The sequence below is a fragment of the Salmo salar genome, chromosome 18, assembly GCF_965601325.2.
Source record: "Salmo salar chromosome 18, fSalSal1, whole genome shotgun sequence".
NCBI lineage: Eukaryota > Metazoa > Chordata > Actinopteri > Salmoniformes > Salmonidae > Salmo > Salmo salar.
This window is the reverse complement of record NC_138308.1, coordinates 98,161,397-98,182,911: the sequence shown is the minus strand read 5'-3', so window position 1 is coordinate 98,182,911 and position 21,515 is coordinate 98,161,397. Positions and strand designations below refer to the sequence as shown.

The window sequence follows — 21,515 nt, the reverse complement described above, 5'->3', positions numbered from 1 at the left end:
AGGAAGAGCCCGTCCACGCCCTTAGTACATTGAACAAACTCTCTCTCCTGATACAGACTACCTGCCAGATAACACATGTACAACATTTGACATTGTATAAGAGGACATAGTGCTGCACGGCCACACACACACAATGGGAATTTGTGTGAGAGGTCATGAACTCCTGCCATAAACAGGTGTCACTGTGTGTGTGTGTGTGTGTGTGTGTGTGTGTGTGTGTGTGTGTGTGTGTGTGTGTGTGTGTGTGTGTGTGCGTGCGTGCGTGCGTGCGTGCGTGCGTGCGTGCGTGCGTGCGTGCGTGCGTGCGTGCGTGCGTGTGTGTGGGGGGGCGGGGCGGCGGGGGGGGGGATTATGTTCCAAAATCAAGTTGATAAAGACTTTATTTCTAGAGTTACGGTAGCTCTGGTCCAGGGCGTTAGGTCTTGTACGCGTGTAGTGGAGAAACAGCCTTTACGTCTTGTTACGAAACCCCAAATGGGATTATTCATTTTCTCATTTTACGACCAGCCAGACGTGGGTGCGTGTGCCCCTCCGGTCATAAACAGACAATCATACTGGCGTTCCAAGTGGCCTACGTCGGTCCTGGTCAAAAGTAAAGCCCTGGGGAATAGGGCGCCATTTGGGACGTAGATTTTTATCCGTCCACTGATCAACATGCTGTTCTCCCGTTACATAGACTTTTCTTCTTATCGAACTCAATTCATTTCAATTCAAAAGGGCTTTATTGGCATGGGAAACATGTTTGAAATTGCCAAAGCAAGTGACATAGACAATAAATTAGAAGGAAATGAACAGTAAACATCACATTCACAAAAGTTTTAAAATAATATAGATATATTTCAAATGGTATATTATTGGCTGTGTACGGTGTTGTAAGGATGTGCAAATAGTTGAAGTATGAAAGTGAAAATAAATAAACATAAATATGGGTTGTATTTACAATGGTGTTTGTTCTTCACTGGTTGCCCTTTTCTTGTGGCAACAGGTCACACATATTGCTGCTGTGACGGCACACTGTGGTATTTCACCCAGTAGATATGGGAGTTTATCAAATTTGGGTTTGTTTTAAAATTCTTTGTTGATCTGTGTAATCTGAGGGAAATATATGTCTCTAATATGGTCATACATTTGGCAGGAGGTTAGGAAGTGCAGCTCAGTTTCCACCTCATTTTGTGGGCAGTGTTGCACATAGCCTGCCTTCTCTTGAGAGCCCGTTCTGCCTTCGAAGCCTTTCTCAATAGCAAGGCTATGATCACTGAGTCTGTACATAGTCAAAGATTTCCTTAAGTTTGGGTCAGTCACAGTGGTCAGGTATTCTGCCACTGTGTAATCTCTGTTTAGGGCCAAATAGCATTCTAGTTTGCTCTGTTTATTTGTTGATTCTTTCCAATGTGTCAAGTAATTATCTTTTTGTTTTCTCATGATTTGGTTGGGTCTAACTGTGTTGCTGTCCTGGGTTCTCTGTGGGGTCTGTTTGTGTTTGTGAACAGAGCCCCAGGACCAGCTTGCTTAGGAGACTCTTCTCCAGGTTCATCTCTCTGTAGGTGAAGGATTTGTTACGTAAGGTTTGAGAATCGCTTCCCTTATTGTGGTTGTAGAATTTAACAGGTATTTTCTGCATTTTGATAATTAGCGTGAATCTTCCTAATTCTGCTCTGCGTGCATTATTTTGTGTTTTACGTTGTAAACTCTCTCACAGCACGGCAGGGCTGTAAAACTATAAATCTGCTGAAGACACGCCAACACATTCATTTATATAGCTCTCAAACTTGGTTACACAACACAGCTTTAGTTAGAGCTTACAAGAAAAAGGCATTTCGCTGTACTTTGTGCACGTGACATTAAAACCTGACATTTGAAACAATCCACAACACATTCCACTGCAAGGAGAATTAGGATTACATTGGTCGACACGGTAGTTTAGCGTTCAACTCTCCGTTTCCAGTCGCAGGGTAAGTGACACAAATGTGTTGCCTGTAATACTTGATAGACAAATTTTTGACGACTGACTGTTTATTTTAATTTTCTTTAACGATAATTAATGAATGTGAATAGATGTTACAGTTGTTTAACTTTCAGATGGGAACGGTAGAGAGCAATAGGCAATGTTTACATTATATCACTTTACTGTTGCAGAAAGAAACCAGCCAAATGCACCCGTCATAATTATTCCCACAGGCTACCTCGCTGTCTCATTTCAAACAGACATGTCCTCTATAATTATTCCCACAGGCTACCTCGCTGTCTCATTTCAAACAGACATGTCCTCTATAATTATTCCCACAGGCTACCTCGCTGTCTAATTTCTGACAGACATGTCCCTGTTACCACAGGCTACCTCGCTGTCTCATTTCAGACAGACATGTCCTCTATAATTATTCCCACAGGCTACCTCGCTGTCCCATTTCTAACAGACATATCCCTGTTACCACAGGCTACCTCGCTGTCTAATTTCTGACAGACATGTCTCTGTTACCACAGGCTACCTCGCTGTCTCATTTCTGACAGACATATCCCTGTTACCACAGGCTACCTCGCTGTCTCATTTCAAACAGACATGTCCCTGTTACCACAGGCTACCTCGCTGTCTCATTTCTGACAGACATATCCCTGTTACCACAGGCTACCTCGCTGTCTAATTTCTGACAGACATGTCCCTGTTACCACAGGCTACCTCGCTGTCTCATTTCTGACAGACATGTCCCTGTTACCACAGGCTACCTCGCTGTCTCATTTCTGACAGACATGTCCCTGTTACCACAGGCTACCTCGCTGTCTCATTTCTGACAGACATGTCCCTGTTACCACAGGCTACCTCGCTGTCTAATTTCTGACAGACATGTCCCTGTTACCACAGGCTACCTCGCTGTCTAATTTCTGACAGACATGTCCCTGTTACCACAGGCTACCTCGCTGTCTAATTTCTGACAGACATGTCCCTGTTACCACAGGCTACCTCGCTGTCTCATTTCTGACAGACATGTCCCTGTTACCACAGGCTACCTCGCTGTCTCATTTCTGACAGACATGTCCTCTATAATTATTCCCACAGGCTACCTCGCTGTCTCATTTCAAACAGACATGTCCTCTATAATTATTCCCACAGGCTACCTCGCTGTCCCATTTCAAACAGACATGTCCTCTATAATTATTCCCACAGGCTACCTCGCTGTCTCATTTCTAACAGACATGTCCTCTATAATTATTCCCACAGGCTACCTCGCTGTCTCATTTCTAACAGACATGTCCTCTATAATTATTCCCACAGGCTACCTCGCTGTCTCATTTCTGACAGGACCTTCAGAATGTCAAAGAAGTACAACAGCCACATCCTGGTGATGGAGGACAGAGGAACTAACGGGTCTCCTGAGTCTACCGGTACCACCGAGTCCCTTCAAGGTTCAACCGTTAGTTTCCATAACATCCACTATAAAGTGACGCAGAGGAGCGGCTGTCTGTGTATGAAGAGGAAGACCACCACCAAAGACATTCTCGTAGATCTGAAGTAAGTCGACTCGACGCTGTTGTTGAGATTTAATCAGGCCTTGTCACGCCCTGACCAGTAAAAGGGGTTATTTATTATTGTAGTTTGGTCAGGGCGTGGCAGGGGGTGTTTTGTTTTGTGTGTTTCGGGGTTTTTGGGTAATGTTCTACGTTGTCTATTTCTATGTTTGAATGTCTATTTAGTCTATTTCTATGTTCAGGTTTAGTTTGGCCTTCAATTGGAAGCAATTGGAGGCCATATTTAAGTAGGGGGTTTTTGTCACTGTGTTTGTGGGTAGTTGTTTTTCGCATAGTCCTTGTGTCCTTACGGAACTGTTGGTTTACGTCTATTTATTTTGTTTAAAGTGTTCACTTATATAAATAAAAGAAGGTGAGCATGATACCCGCTGCGCCTTGGTCCACTTTCTACGACGCACCTGACAGAACTACCCACCAAACGAAGACCAAGCAGTGGTGGGTAGTTCTGTCAGGTGCGTGAACACTTAACAAAAATAACAAACAACGACGAAAAACAGTCCTGTAAGGCTACACAGCTATACATAGAACATTACCCAAAAACCCAAGACACATAAATCAAACACACCCCTGCCACGTCCTGACCATACTATAATAACAAAATGACCCTTTACAGGACGTGACAGGCCCATACAGATGTCGGATCTTAATACGACCCATTGCGTCGCAGGTTAGAAAATAATCCCGACAGAAGGATTAAAATGGGATTTGTTTATATTTAGAATCCGCCACCGGGGGGCAGCTGGAAGCGGTGTTTGTAGTGACAGACAGCGGGTCCAATGTGTTTCAGTTGAAGTAACCTATGTAGACGGATAAATGGACAATACCTATAAGTGGTAGATGTATGTTTGTTATGGAAAATCTTCTCTTTTTTGTTGTTGTTGGATCAATTGTTTTATTATATGTTGAAGGCAAACAATAATCAGAATAAATTCACAATAGGTTTAGTGCCTGTGTGGCCCAGCGGTTACAGCCGTTTTATCCCGCATATACCAGAGTCGGCTCAAATCTGACCGACTTCTGCCCCTCTGAATTTTTGGACGAACTAGCAGTTACTCTCTGTGGGCTGTACTCTTACTCAAGTAATTTCTGAAGGAAGTAACTTATTACTCTGTTACATTTTACCAAATCACTTCAATTACAGTCGGATGAAAACCTCAACTCCAAAGGTGTGTTATTTTAAAAAAAAAAAATGTATGACATGAATCGATACTATTGGTTTCCCTTTATTCTGCGTTCAAGACAACTGGGAACTCAAACAAAAAAAACACGCTCCGATTGTGAAAAATTGTTTTGAACTGTCTTCTATTGAACCTTGTTTGGGTAGGTATTTGCCTGTCAAAAAGATACACATCAAATAACACTAATTGATGCATAAAATAATTTCACATGTCAAATAAGCTTTTTAACCAATCAGGACCTGAATATTAAGGTTGAATATTTTCCGGTAGGGTAACACGGTATTTCCCACCAAAACAGGAAGTGCTATTCAAAAGCATATAAAGCATATTAATGGGCCTATATCTGGATTTGATTAGAGCTTTGATCAAAAAAATTCAAGCCTGATGAGCCCAACATTAAAGACAGTTAATGAGCCATACATTAAAGACATTTAATGAGCCATACATTAAAGACATTTAATGAGCCATACATTAAAGACATTTAATGAGCCATACATTAAAGACATTTAATGAGCCATACATTAAAGACATTTAATGAGCCATACATTAAAGACATTTAATGAGCCATACATTAAAGACATATAATGAGCCATACATTAAAGACATTTAATGAGCCATACATTAAAGACATTTAATGAGCCATACATTAAAGACATTTAATGAGCCATACATTAAAGACATTTAATGAGCCATACATTAAAGACATTTAATGAGCCATACATTAAAGACATTTAATGAGCCATACATTAAAGACATTTAATGAGCCCTACATTAAAGACATTTAATGAGCCATACATTTAAGACATTTAATGAGCCATACATTAAAGACATTTAATGAGCCATACATTAAAGACATTTAATGAGCCATACATTAAAGACATTTAATGAGCCATACATTAAAGACATTTAATGAGCCCTACATTAAAGACATTTAATGAGCCATACATTAAAGACATTTAATGAGCCATACATTAAAGACATTTAATGAGCCATACATTAAAGACATTTAATGAGCCCTACATTAAAGACATTTAATGAGCCATACATTAAAGACATTTAATGAGCCATACATTAAAAACATTTAATGAGCCATACATTAAAGACATTTAATGAGCCATACATTAAAGACATTTAATGAGCCATACATTAAAGACATTTAATGAGCCATACATTAAAGACATTTAATGAGCCATACATTAAAGACATTTAATGAGCCCTACATTAAAGACATTTAATGAGCCATACATTAAAGACATTTAATGAGCCATACATTAAAAACATTTAATGAGCCATACATTAAAGACATTTAATGAGCCCTACATTAAAGACATATAATGAGCCATACATTAAAAACATTTAATGAGCCATACATTAAAGACATTTAATGAGCCCTACATTAAAGACATATAATGAGCCATACATTTAAAAACATATAATGAGCCATACATTAAAGACATATAATGAGCCAAAGCCCAAAGAAGCTGAAATGTTTGTATCGTTATCAAATACATACAGTATATGATGAAGGCTACTGCACATTACTCACGACAGGAAAACATTAAATCCCATAGATATAGCTAGCTATATGCTCTCTTGGGTAAATCAATGAAACTAGCTCCAGTAGGCTAATCTTTTTGAGTGTGAACTATAGTACTGTACTGTATTGTATTATACTGTATTATGTGGACTGGAATTTACGCACCTCGTTCAAACCAGGAAGCTGGGAGAGAACATGTGATGCTGATACAGGATGTTTGGCTTACAAAGTTACAAGTATAGGCTAGTATAGGCTAGTATAGGCAAATTTGATTTTAATTTTGAAATATAATAGGGCCCGATTTGTATAATTAGTAGGCTGACGCAAATATACCTTTCATAATATTTCCCCTAATGTTATTAGCCTACCTCCTCTTTCTCTCTCTATTGTTGCTTCATTCCTTCCTCGCTTTCAACAGTTAAATGAAATACATTTTGTTGTCCAGATCTAACGACATCCTTGAATAATCTAGGACTTGAATTAGATGCAGAAGACTTTCACTTCTCTTCACAAAGATTGACTGGTTATGGGTCTGAATAAATAACTACTATTATCAGGTATGAAGGTAAGACCCAGATGCAGACAAGTTGAATTAACAATGGTTTAATAATCCAACAGGGGCAATAGACAGGTCAAGGCAGGCAGGGGTCAGTAAAGGCAGGCTCCGGGTCAGGGAAGGCAGAGAGGTCAGGCAGGTGGGCTCAGAGTCAGGACAGGAAAGGGTCAAAACCAGGAGGGTGAGAAAAAGAGAGACTGAGAAAAAAGGAAAAAAAAGCTGGTTGACCTGGCAACAGACAAACAGAGAACACAGGTATAAATACACAGGGGAAGATGGGCGACACCTGGAGGGTTGTGGAAACAATCACAAAGACAGGTGAAGCAGATCAGGGTGTAACAGCTATAACCTACCTTCATCACACGCTCACTCTTCTTTCAAACTACCCGTGAGTTCTACTGCTGCTGTATTTAACATTCAGCAAACAAGAGCTTGCATCCCTCTTCGAATAGTCTATCGGTATAAGGACTGAAAAAAAATATTTAAAAAAAGTCCAGCAAGCTATTCTAGTCTAGCTATTCCTGCATGGGACTCCAAGAGCTAAGGAGCGTTGTTTAAGGAGAGAGACCAGCGGAGCACAGGTGCCTGCATAATGCGCATGAGACGGAGGCTATAAATTAGAAGCTTATTATGCATAACCCATCATTAATTATCTCCATATAAGGTTTTTTATTTATTTATTTCACCTTTATTTAACCAGGTAGGCAAGTTGAGAACAAGTTCTCATTTACAATTGCGACCTGGCCAAGATAAAGCAAAGCAGTCCGACAACATACAAAAACACAGAGTTACACATGGAGTAAAACAACATACAATCAATGATGCAGTAGAAAAAAAAATAAAAAAAAAATAAGATTATATACAATGTGAGCAAATGATGTGAGATAAGGGAGGTAAAGGCAAAAAAATGCCATGGTGGCAAAGTAAATAAAGTATAGCAAGAAAAACACTGGAATGGTAGATTTGTAGTTTGAAGAAAGTTCAGAGATAAAATAGAAATAATATGGTGCAAAGGAGCAAAACAAATCAAATAAATAAATACAGTAGGGGAAGAGGTAGTAGTTTGGGCTAAATTATAGATGGGCTATGTACAGGTGCAGTGATCTGTGAGCTGCTCTGACAGCTGGTGCTTAAAGCTAGTGAGGGAGATAAGTGTTTCCAGTTTCAGAGATTTTTGTAGTTCGTTCCAGTCATTGGCAGCAGAGAACTGGAAGGAGAGACGACCAAAGGAGGAGTTGGCTTTAGGGGTGACCAGAGAGATATACCTGCTGGAGCGCGTGCTACAGGTGGGTGCTGCTATGGTGACCAGTGAGCAGAGATAAGGGGGGACTTTACCTAGCAGGGTCTTGTAGATGACCTGGAGCCAATGTCTTTGGCGACGATTATGAAGCGAAGGCCAGCCAACGAGAGCGTACAGGTCGCAGTGGTGGGTAGTATATGGGGCTTTGGTGACAAAACGGATGGCACTGGGATAGACTGCATCCAGCTTGTTGAGTAGGGTATTGGAAGCTATTTTGTAAATGACATCGCCGAAGTCGAGGATTGGTAGGATGGTCAGTTTTACGAGGGTATGTTTGGCAGCATGAGTGAAGGATGCTTTGTTGCGAAATAGGAAGCCAATTCGAGATTTCACTTTGGATTGGAGATGATTGATGTGAGTCTGGAAGGAGAGTTTACAGTCTAACCAGACACCTAGGTATTTGTAGTTGTCCACAAATTCTAAGTTAGAACCGTCCAGAGAAGTGATGCTGGACAGGCGGGCAGGTGCAGGCAGCGATCGGTTGAAGAGCATGCATTTAGTTTTACTTGTGTTTAGGAGCAGTTGGAGACCACGGAAGGAGAGTTGAATGGCATTGAAGCTCGTCTGGAGGGTTGTTAACACAGTGTCCAAAGAAGGGCCAGAAGTGTACAGAATGGTGTCGTCTGCGTAGAGGTGGATCAGAGTTAATACTGCATTGAATGTATTACCTGCAATAGGTAGGCTGGAACATCTATATACTGTATATATAGCAATCTTGAACAGGTTTATCTATTTTGGATGCAATTTGAATGGAATTGATGGAGAGAGAGACTGCTTGCACGTACTCTGACTAAAAGCAAACTATATTTGAGTGATAGGCTGTTTTAAAACTCTGTAGCTACAATAAAAAAAAAAATATATATATATATATAAATATATATATATACCTTACAATAGAAAATACGGTGACCCCCGAAAGCCAGATGGAGATGTATAAATTAGACACGCATATTTGGTCCTTTACTGTAGCATTGTCACGTTCGTCATAAGGATGGGACCAAGGCGCAGTGGGAATGTGTATACTCATCTTCTTTTATTATGAAGAAAAACCAAAATAAACACTTAATACAAAACAACGACGAGAAACAGTCCTGTAAGGAACACAGCTTACACACGGAACAACTACCCACAAAAACCCATGGAAAAACACCCCTACTAAATAGGACCTTCAATTAGAGGCAACGCGGAACAGCTGCCTCCAATTGAAGGTCAACCCAATAAACTAAACATATCATTTAACAGGTCCATTTCACCATCATGCTGTTGATATAAATAATGCATAATAATTTCCTCACAGTTATTTATCCTGGGAAAGGGGAGTGGTTTTGAGCGGGAAATCTTGGTAACCAGGTTCCCGCCATTCAACTCTACTAAATATGACTCACGTAATAATTTAACACCTTAATTTTTTATATAGTTATTACACATTGATTACACTATCACTACTATTTCATATGTCATAGCGATTCACCAATATGTATGTTGTGATGCTGGAAAAGTTGTCTCGCTCACATGCCACTGTCGATTTCAATAGGCTGGCTGGCTGACTAGCTAATACTTAGTCACATGGAGTCCTAAATAGTTTCTAAGAATATTGAATATTGATTGAAGTTTCTGGTCATTGTTTTTAGGCAGGTTGTATTGGTGCTAGCTAGTTACCAAGCTAGAGCTAGCTAGCAACCCCAGAAGTTTCTATAAAAACATCTGTATCAAAAATATTTGATATTTGAGTGTCTGTCATACTGCAAACCCGAAGTCAATGTACATAGTAGAGAGATAGCCGACCTCCAAAATTCAAACTGTCATCAATGTTGCCAGAATGCTTCATTATTATTATTAGTATGTATTTTGACTAGCTAGGATGAATCAGGTGCCACTAATTGGGAAGTTGGGACGTAGCTAGCTGGCAAGCAGAAGCAGTAGGATCACCATTGGTTCTCCCCTGCCTCTGGGGACGTTTGCATGTCAGGGAGAATGTTGGACCTCCTGGCTAACATTTTTGATACTACTCTTTTGATCCTGATCTTATTTCAAATACTCACATAGACGTTTTCCCATTCGATAGAACAAATAATGGCTTATTACCAACGCGGTATTGTAAAAATATTGTGGCCATGTGTGCTTGTTTGCAGACAGTGCTACTGACCGTAGTGGTGGCACTTGACTTTTCTAAAATGTTATTTTATTTAACTAGGCACATCAGTTAAGAACAGATTCTTATTTACAATGACGGCCTAGGAACAGTGGCAGAAACGACAGTTTTTTTTACCTTGTCATCTCAGGGATTTGATCTAGCAACCTTTCGGTTACTGGCCCAACGCTCTAACCACTAGGACACCTGCCACCCCAAATGGGTACCTGCCGCACGTGCAAATTCAGCACACACAACATTCTAAAATATAATTTTGTTATTTGACCCTTCAAATTAAAAGCTTATTTGACGCGTCAAATAGTGTTATTTGACGTGCATCTTTTTTGACACAAACGTTGTTCCATAGTCTTCCAACTTGGAATTCCATTTTTCTAGAGTTCCGACTTTCCAGCATGAAGATCACGACATCAATGTTTGACCTTGTTTATTTTCTCCAAGTTCCCATTTGTCTTGAAAGCAGCATTACGTCTGTATGAATGTTTCACGACCCCTTGACCAATGAAAATGTGTTAAAAAATCTTAAGTCCACTGGCTCTCAAAGTTGTCCGTCAAAATCCCGTGTCTCCACCATGTGTCTTGAAGTGAAGTGCATGTCTTCACTCCTGAAGATATTTTTGTTATTAGGTTCTTAGACAGACACGATCAGAGGTAAGTTACACTTTAATTACCTTCTGCATTTGTAATATTATATATTTCTGGAGTAAGTTAAGGATTTCTAAGATATAATTCTGCTGATGAAATTGTGTTTTGAGGGCAGGTGCAAATCAAATGGCTAGGTTGCTAACTAGCTAGCTTTCGCTAACCCAGAATCTGACAGACAAAGTTTAATCTCCTGTTTTTAGCTCTCCATATGATCTCTCTTTTCATTGGCATAAAGACTGAACAGGTTAATCAGATGTGTGTGGCAACAATAGCTAACTAGCTATCACATTAGGTTGCGACTAGCTAGCTAGTTGCCGTGTCAACCATGTAGCTAGCTAGCTGCAGTGTCAACCATGTAGCTAGGTAACGTTAGCTAGATCAAAGGGTCAGTCCACCACAGCATCCTCCCATGCATTGCTCTCTTTTACTCAGTGTGTGTGTGTGTGTGTGTGGTCTAAATGTCACTCTGTTTTTATGACGGACGTCTGACAGTCTCTATGGGGGTGCCACAGGGCTCAATTCTCGGACCGACTCTTTTCTCTGTATATATCAATGATGTCGCTCTTGCTGCTTATGATTCTCTGATCCACCTCTAAGCAGACGACACCATTCTGTATACATCTGGCCCTTCTTTGGACACTGTGATATCAAACCTCCAAACGAGCTTCAATGCCATACAACACTCCTTCCGTGGCCTCCAACTGCTTTTAAATGCTCGTAAAACTAAGTGCATGCTCTTCATCTGATTGCTGCCCGCACCCTCCCGCCCAACTAGCATGACTACTCTGGATGGTTCTGACCTAAAACATGTGGACAACTACAAATACCTAGGTGTCTGGTTAGACTGTAAACTCTCCTTCCAGACTCACATTAAGTATCACAAATCCAAAAATGAAATCTAGAATCGGCTTCCTATTTCGCAACAAAGCTTTCTTCACTCATGCCGCCAAACATACCCTTGTAAAACTGACTATCCTAAAGATCCTTGACTTCAGCGATGCCATTTACAAAATAGCCTCCAACAGTGTACTCAGCAAACTGGATGTAGTCTATCACAGTTCCATCCGTTTTGTCACCAAAGCCCCATATACTACCCACCACTGCAACCTGTATGCTCTCGTTGGCTGGCCCTCACTACATATCCGTTGCCAAACTCACTGGCTCCAGGTCATCTATAAGTCTTTGCTAGGTAAAGCTCCGCCTTATCTCAGCTCACTGGTCACCATAGCAACACCCGGGTAGCACGCGCTCCAGCAGGTATATTTCACTGGTCATCCCCAAAGCCAACACTTCCTTTGGCCACCTTTCCTTCCAGTTCTCTGCTGCCAATTACCTCTCTAACTTTAAGTATCAGCTGTCAGAGCAGCTTACCGATCACTGTACCTGTACACAGTCAATCTGTAAATAGCACACTCAACTACCTGATCCCCGTATTATTACTTACGCTCTTGCTCTTTTGCACCCCAGAATCTCTACTTGCACATCATCATCTGCACATCTATCACTCCAGTGTTAATGCTAAATTGTCATTATTTTAGCCTCTATGGCCTATTTATTGCCTTACCTCCTTACTCTTCTACATTTGCACACACCGTACATAGATTTTCTATTGTGTTATTGACTGTACATTTGTTCATGTGTAACTCTGTGTTGTTGTTTTTGTGTCGCGCTGCTTTGCTTTATTCTTGGTCAGGTCTCAGTTGTAACTGAGAACTTGTTCTCAACTGGCCCTACCTGGTTAAATAAAGGTGAAATATATATATTTATTTTTAAATCATACAGTCAGTGTATCATCTCAGTAAGCTTTTTGTATCAAATCTCTCTGTTTCTATGTGTCTTTTTAATTACAGTTTGTAATGGGCACAACCGAGATGGAGGAGAATGAGACAGCCAAGAAAAGACCCTTCCAGGTGGAAAGGTTCAGAAGAGGATGAGGATGTAAGGGGAAATAGAGTTTCATCTAGAAGGGATACAGCATTTGTCAAACATTTACTTTTCGTAGCAGGTTAGGAGGTGTTGGTAAAGGTTAGGAAAAGGGTTAGGGTTAGCTAAAATACAGGGTTAGGGTTAGCTACAATACAGGGTTAGGGTTAGCTAAAATACAGGGTTAAGGTTAGCTACAATACAGGGTTAGGGTTAGCTAAAATACAGGGTTAGCTAAAATACAGGGTTAGGGTTAGCTAAAATACAGGGTTAGGGTTAGCTAAAATACAGGGTTAGAGTTAGCTAAAATACAGGGTTAGGGTTAGCTAAAATACAGGGTTAGAGTTAGCTAAAATACAGGGTTAGGGTTAGCTAAAATACAGGGTTAGGGTTAGCTAAAATACAGGGTTAGAGTTAGCTAAAATACAGGGTTAGGGTTAGCTAAAATACAGGCTTAGGGTTAGCTAAAATACAGGGATAGGGTTAGCTAAAATACACGGTTACGGTTAGCTAAAATACACAGTTAGGGTTAGCTAAAATTTAGGGTTAGCTAAAATACAAAAAAATCTACTTTCGATGCCACTTTGACAAAAGCTGCATCCCATCTAGACATGACCGATAAATCCTTCCTCGGCAAGAAAAAGATGATTGAGTTGGCTATGGCAATTGATATCTGCACTGTTTGACTATTTATTACTTACATGATTCTTACCTGAATAACCTACCTTGATATTTAATTCCATGCTGAAATCTGTCTGATTTGCATACTAGTAACATGATTGATAGTGAAATGTAGATATTGATAGTTGTTTGACTGATCCACTTACCTGATCGTCCTCGATATTTCCGTGTAAGTGAAAAATAAAACCTTACACTTGGTGTAAATAGTTTTGGTACATATTCACCATCACATGTACTTAAAATGATATTGTGAAATAAAATGTCATTAATGCCATTGAAATTGTAAAATTATTCCAATTTCACAAGTACCAGGTAACCTAGTGGTTAGAGCAGATAGCTTAGTGATTAGAGCGTTGGGCCAGTAACCAAAAGGTTGCTAGATCGAACCCCTGAGCTGACCAGGTAAAAATCTGTCGTTCTTCCCCTGAACAAAGCAGTTAACCCCACTGTTCCCTGGTAGGCCGTCATTATAAATAAGAATTTGTTCTTAACTGACTTGCCTAGTTAAATGAAGGTAAAAAATTAAATACCTTTTAATGAAATTGAGCACATTGATACCGTAATTAAAACTGTACAGTCTACGGACTTTATTTGATGTCAGTCTTCGCTGTAGACTTCCTGTCCTGGAGGACATCAGCAAGATGGCGCTGGCGGGCTTTAATAAATAATAAATTCATGTCAAATCAATAGCGAATGTGCATAAAGATAGCGGCCCCCCCCCCCCCCCCATGTACTTACCATAAATGCCTCGTTTGCTAAGTTCGCCGTATTGTACATTGCTCTTCATTACTGTTTGTATCGGCATTAGCGCAGAATACATGATCCAAAATGTAGCTCCAAGACGGAAGCAATTTGAAACAACGGAAAAAGTAGATTGTGCTGATTTAATGGCACATTGAACCATGTGGCGCACCGTAGTTTAAGAACTCTGTGGGTAGTGCTAAAACCATGATGTACATTTCTGAATTCCTCCATCTTTATGCACCTTTGTCATTAAGTTGTTGTCCTTTTTTGTTTGCTGTCACAGTTTACCACAAGGTGTAAAAAAATTACCAAACTACATTTGTAACTAGTACTTACTGTGGTTAGTTTTCTGACCGGATACAATTTTATTCTTACTTGAGTAGTTTCTAGAGAGGGCTACTTTTACTTTTGTTTGACTAAATTACAATCTAACTAACAATACTTTCACTTAAGTACAACTTTTCAGAACTCTATGTCACGTTTGTGTGTAGAGAAGGACCAAGGTGCGGCGTGAGTATCGTTCCACATCTTTATTAATATGTGAAACTTAACCAAAATACAAAACAATAAAGAATAAACAAAACGTGACTGAAGCGATGCTACATGCACTAACTCAAAATAATATCCCACAAACACAGGTGGGAAAAACAACTACTTAAATATGATCCCCAATTAGAGACAACGATGACCTCTAATTGGGAATCATACAAAAACCCGAACATAGAAAGCTAGAACCCCTAGAAGCTAGATAAACCCCCCCCCCAGTCACGCCCTGACCTACTCTACCATAGAAAATAAGAGCTTTCTATGGTCAGGACGTGACACTCTACCCACCTCTGCAAATTATGTATAGCCTAACTATTGTATAAAACGAGCATCCATACTGGAGGAAAGTTTATCGTTCTACGGTAGGCCTGTCAATCAATGAGAAATAAAGTAGATTTTGATTGCATATGGCCTCGACACCACTGGTTATTTCAAATCAAATCAAATTTAATGGTCACATGCACGTGGTTAGCAGATGTTATTGCGAGTGTAGGGAAATGCTTGTGCTTCTAGCTCCGACAGTGCAGCAATATCTACCAAGTAATCTAACAATTATAACAAGCCGTTCACTTCTAACAACCGTTCACCGCTGCCTACTCTGGATTACTGACCCCTGCCTGCCTTGACCTGTCATTTGCCTGCCCCTGTTGTTACAATAAACTTTATTACTTCACACAGTCTGCACTTGGGTCTTACCTTGATACCTGATAATCTCAGTTGCTGGAGAGGAAGGAAACCGCTCAGGGATTTCACCATGAGGCCAACGGTGACTTTAAAACAGTTACAGAGTTTAATAGCTTTGATTGAAGAAAACTGAGGATGGATCAACAACATTGTAGTTACTCCACAATACTAACCTAAAGGACAGAGTGAAAAGAATGAAGCCTGTACAGAATAAAAAATATTCCAATACATGCCTCCTGTTTGCAATAAGGCAGTAAAGTAATACGGCAAAAAAACGTGGTAAAGAAATTAACTTTTTGTCCTGAATACGAAGCGCCATGTTTGGGGCAAATCCAACACAACACATTACTGAGTACCACTCTCCATATTTTTAGGTTACGTTCAGTATGCTGCTCCTTTTCTGTATTATCTAACCGTCAGTATCCTCAGTCATCAGGCAGTATTGGTTTAGGTTACGTTCAGTATGCTGCTCCAGTTTTGTAATTTTTTTCAGGTTTATTATTAGTAAACTGACCTTCTGCTCCTGCATCCTGACTCCCTGTCATCAGATTAACAACCAATTTGACAAATCTTGAAGAATTTTTTTAAAAATAATAATGGGCAAATGTTGCACAATTCAGGTGTGGAAAGCTCTTAGAGACTTACCCAGAATGACTCACAGCTCTTAGAGACTTACCCAGAATGACTCACAGCTCTTAGAGACTTACCCAGAATGACTCACAGCTCTTAGAGACTTACCCAGAAAGACTCACAGCTCTTAGAGACTTACCCAGAATGACTCCCAGCTCTTAGAGACTTACCCAGAATGACTCACAGCTCTTAGAGACTTACCCAGAATGACTCACAGTTGTTAATCACTGCTGAAGGTGCTTTTACCAAGCATTGACTTATGGGATGTGAATACTTATGTAAATGTGACATTTCTGTATTTAATTTTCAATACGTTTGCAAACATTTCTAAAAACATTTGTCATTATGGGGTATTGTGTGTAGATGGGTGAGAAAACAAATCAATATAATCCATTTTGAATTCAGGCTGTTACACCACAAAATGTGGAATAAGTCAAGGGTCATTCAGGGTGTAACACCACAAAATGTGGAATAAGTCAAGGGTCATTCAGGGTGTAACACCACAAAATGTGGAATAAGTCAAGGGTCATTCAAGGTGTAACACCACAAAATGTGGAATAAGTCAAGGGTCATTCAGGGTGTAACACCACAAAATGTGGAATAAGTCAAGGGTCATTCAGGGTGTAACACCACAAAATGTGGAATAAGTCAAGGGGCATTCAGGCTGTAACACCACAAAATGTAGAATAAGTCAAGGGGCGTTCAGGCTGTAACACCACAAAATGTAGAATAAGTCAAGGGGCATTCAGGCTGTAACACCACAAAATGTAGAATAAGTCAAGGGGCATTCAGGCTGTAACACCACAAAATGTAGAATAAGTCAAGGGGCATTCAGGCTGTAACACCGCAAAATGTGGAATAAGTCAAGGGCCATTCAGGCTGTAACACCACAAAATGTGGAATAAGTCAAGGGGCGTTCAGGCTGTAACACCACAACATGTAGAATAAGTCAAGGGGCGTTCAGGCTGTAACAACATGTGGAATAGATCATAAGTTGACTTTGGACTCAGATCTAGTAGGTACATTTGTATGGTCCAGATCAGGGGTGGGTCCTTTTGAAGGCCCTCGGATCAATAAGAAAAAAGAAAATCAGTTCCTAAGTAGAATAGTAGAACACACTAGGTGCAATTTCCAAATGTGGTTGTGCATCAGCAGCATTTCTCTTGTTATGTCAGTCACTGACAGTCACTCAATTAGCCCATATCAGCTACATGTTTTAAGATTGGTTAATTAACCAATCTGCCAGCTATCTAAACTGGTAGGAATCATGGTGTAATTATGTTAATTAGTCTATCTGCCAGCTATCTAAACTGGTAGGAATCATGGTGTAATTATGTTAATTAGTCTAGCAAGCTATCTAAACTAGTAGGAATCATGGTGTAATTATGTTAATTAGTCTATCTGCCAGCTATCTAAACTGGTAGGAATCATGGTGTAATTATGTTAATGAGTCTATCTGCCAGCTATCTAAACTGGTAGGAATCATGGTGTAATTATGTTAATTAGTCTAGCCAGCTATCTAAACTGGTAGGAATCATGGTGTAATTATGTTAATTAGTCTATCTGCCAGCTATCTAAACTGGTAGGAATTATGGTCTAATTATGTTAATTAGTCTAGCAAGCTATCTAAACTGGTAGGAATCATGGTCTAATTATGTTAATTAGTCTAGCCAGCAATCTAAACTGGTAGGAATCATGGTGTAATTATGTTAATTAGTCTAGCCAGCTATCTAAACTGGTAGGAATCATGGTGTAATTATGTTAATTAGTCTATCTGCCAGCTATCTAAACTTAGTGATCATGGTTGAACTACCAGCACGGGGTCCCCCGTTGATTTTGTTAGTCACTCTTACTCATATCATATTAAAAACTGCAGACGGTTCTCTCCGCCCTATGACAAAATGTGTAGAATTACATGAAATTAGTTATGAAATTGCTCAATCTTATCTCGCCCCATGGCAAAATGTGTAGAATTTCATGAAATTAAATCTAAAACGTAAATAATTGATCTCCGCAGTCAAGAGCGAGCGAGGGGGGGCACATTTTTTTCTCTCACACGTGGGTACGCAGGCCTGCCTCTTATGATGACATCAGAATTTTTTGTCGCCCCACCCTCCATCAATGTTGCCCCTCCCTGCAATTACATTACTTCATAGATCCAAAACTGGTGGAGAAATGCCGTGTAGTATAAATGCTGACGGTTGATCTATGCATTCTATTTCTATGTATCAGAGTCCAATGATACAGTAGGCTAAACAGAGATCACAGTAGCCTTTATGCTGTAGCCTTTACAGAGGAAACATACCAGTCTACTATAGACTATAGCATTTACAGAGGAAACATACCAGTCTACTATAGACTATAGCCTTTACAGAGGAAACCATACCAGTCTACTATAGACTATAGCCTTTACAGAGGAAACCATACCAGTCTACTATAGACTATAGCCTTTACAGAGGAAACATACCAGTCTACTATAGACTATAGCCTTTACAGAGGAAACCATATCAATCTGAGAGAATGCTTTCTTATCCTATTATAATGATCCTATTATAGTGGGGAGACTAGAATTCTATGGTTGAATTCTAAATGAACTGGAAGTGGCTTATAGAATTCTATGGTTGAATTCTAAATGAACTGGAAGTGGCTTATAGAATTCTATGGTTGAATTCTAAATGAACTGGAAGTGGCTCTAGATAAGAGCGTCTGTTAAATGACTCAACGTGTGTGTTGTGCTACTGTGTGTGTGAAGCGAATTCACCTGGGGAGGAAGGGGGATGTACATGATTGTCACGTCCTGACCAGTATAAGGGGTTATTTGTTATTGTAGTTTGGTCAGGACGTGGCAGAGGATATTTGGTTTATGTGGTTTGGGGTGGTGATTTATTTAGTAGGGTGTTGGTTTAGTTAGTTCCGGGGTTTTTGGGGGTTATGTTCTAGGTTTGTATTTCTATGTGGTCTCTAGTCTTTTGTATTTCTATGTCTAGTTTATTGGGGTTGGACTCTCAATTGGAGGCAGGTGTTTTCTAGTTGCCTCTGATTGAGAGTCCTATATATGGGTATGTGTTTGGTTAAGTGTTTGTGGGAGATTGTTTCTTGTTTTGCCTGTGTGAGCCTGACAAGACTGTTTGGTTGTTCGTGAGTTCTTCATTTTTGTTATTTTGGTGTTGTCTTTATTTAAAAATAAATACAAGATGAGCATCCACATTCCTGCTGCGTTTTGGTCCTCTATTCCCGACGACACCCGTTACAATGATAACATGAAAGACCACTCAGATCAAACACATGACTCTAAACTTTACCTTTTGTATCAGAGGAAGGAAGCAGGTTCAGGAGACCAGCAGGAGGAGACACACACACACACACAGACACACACACACACACACACACACACACACACACACACACACACACACAGACACACACACACAGACACACACACACACACACACACACACACACACACACACACACACACACACACACACACACAGACACACACACACACAGACACACACACACACACACACACACACACACACACACACACACACACACACACACACACACACACACTACCCTAAATAATATTAAACCCAGATATTTCCTAAATAATACCTATTGAATCAGAGGAAGGAAAGGGACTGGTTCTGAGGCTCAGCAGGAGAACACACACACAAACACACACACACACACACACACTTAAACACATAAACACATAAACACAAACAACACACACGTACACACGCACACGCACACACACACACACACACACACGCACACACACACACACACACACACACACACACACACACTGGGACTGGGGTCATGTGTCAGTACATGGACCCTGCTTTCATAAGTCCATTGTCTAACATAGGGAAACGATGACTCTCAACATGTAACAACAAACATTCTCCCATGGCTTCAACTACACTGAACAGAATATAAAGGCAACATGTAAAAGTGTTTGTTTCCGTGAGCTGAAATGAAATATCCCCAACATTTTCCATACACACAACAAACCCAAAAATATTTCTCAAAATGTTTATGCAAAAAAATATGTTCTACATCCCTGTTAGTGACCAATTCTCCTTTGCCAAGATAATCCATCCACCTGACAGGTGTGGGATATCAAGAAGCTGATTAAACAGCATGGTCATTACACAGGTGCACCTTGTGCTGGGGGACAATAAAAGGCCACTCTAAAATGTGCAGTTTTGTCACACAACACAATGCCACAAGTTTTGAGGGAGTGTGCAATTGGCATGCTGACTGCAGGAATGTTCACCTGAGCTTTTGCCAGAGAATTTAATGCTAATTTCTCTACCATAAGCCACCTCCAACATTGTTTTAGAGAATTTGGCAGTGCATCCAACCGGCCTCACAACCGCAGACCACGTGTATGGCGTCGTGTGGGCAAGCGGTTTGCTTATGTCAATGTTGTGAACAGAGTGCCCCATAGTGACGGTAGGGTTATGGTATGGGCAGGCATAAGCTACAGACAATGTACACAATTGCATTTTATCGATGGCAATTTAAATGTACAAAAATACTGTGACGAGATCCTGAGGCCCATTGTGAGGCTAATTTATTTTAAAGGTTATCTGTGACCAACAGATGAATATCTGTATTCCCAGTCATGTAAAATCCATAGACTAGGACCTAATGAATTTATTTCAAATTTTACTGATTTGTTCAAATGAAATGTAGCGCAGTATAATATGTGTTCAGTATGCCTACTATCTATGGATTCAATCCCATCAGCTGTGGATGCACCTTACCTTGACATTTTAAAGGTAAATTCTGATTGAGTTGACATGTTTACTGGAAATGCGGTCTCTGCGAACATGAAATCATTGCCTTTAAAAGGTGTAACTAACAGTTAGTAAATGTACACTAGGTTTACTAACAGTTAGTAAATATACACTAGATTTACTAACAGTTACTAAATATACACTAGATTTACTAACAGTTACTAAATATACACTAGATTTACTAACAGTTACTAAATATACACTAGATTTACTAACAGTTACTAAATATACACTAGATTTACTAACAGTTACTAAATATACACTAGATTTACTAACAGTTACTAAAACACTAGATTTACTAACAGTTACTAAATATACACTAGATTTACTAACAGTTACTAAATTTACACTAAATATACACTAGATTTACTAACAGTTACTAAATATACACTAGATTTACTAACAGTTACTAAATATACACTAGATTTACTAACATTTACTAAATTTACACTAAATATACACTAGATTTGCTAACAGTTACTAAATATACACTAGATTTACTAACAGTTACTAAATATACACTAGATTTACTAACAGTTACTAAATTTACACTAGATTTACTAACAGTTAGTAAATATACACTAGATTTACTAACAGTTAGTAAAT

General features: G+C 39.7%; 1 protein-coding gene across 3 annotated transcripts in view; it reads left to right on the top strand.

Annotated features, from left to right (window-relative positions):
• Positions 1-1,721: 1,721 nt before the first annotated feature.
• Positions 1,722-21,515, top strand: part of LOC106578186 (broad substrate specificity ATP-binding cassette transporter ABCG2-like) — a 43,507-nt gene continuing 23,713 nt past the window's right edge. The window contains exons 1-2 of one of the 3 annotated variants that reach the window (XM_045711410.2): positions 1,722-1,952; positions 3,269-3,505. In XM_045711410.2, the coding sequence (XP_045567366.1) occupies positions 3,306-3,505 (200 nt within the window). In that variant the 5' untranslated portion in view covers positions 1,722-1,952; positions 3,269-3,305. Of the gene's footprint in view, positions 1,953-3,268; positions 3,506-12,358; positions 12,636-12,737; positions 12,826-21,515 lie in introns of those variants that run through there. The other 2 variants (XM_082965384.1, XM_082965385.1) reach the window with 2 other exon arrangements.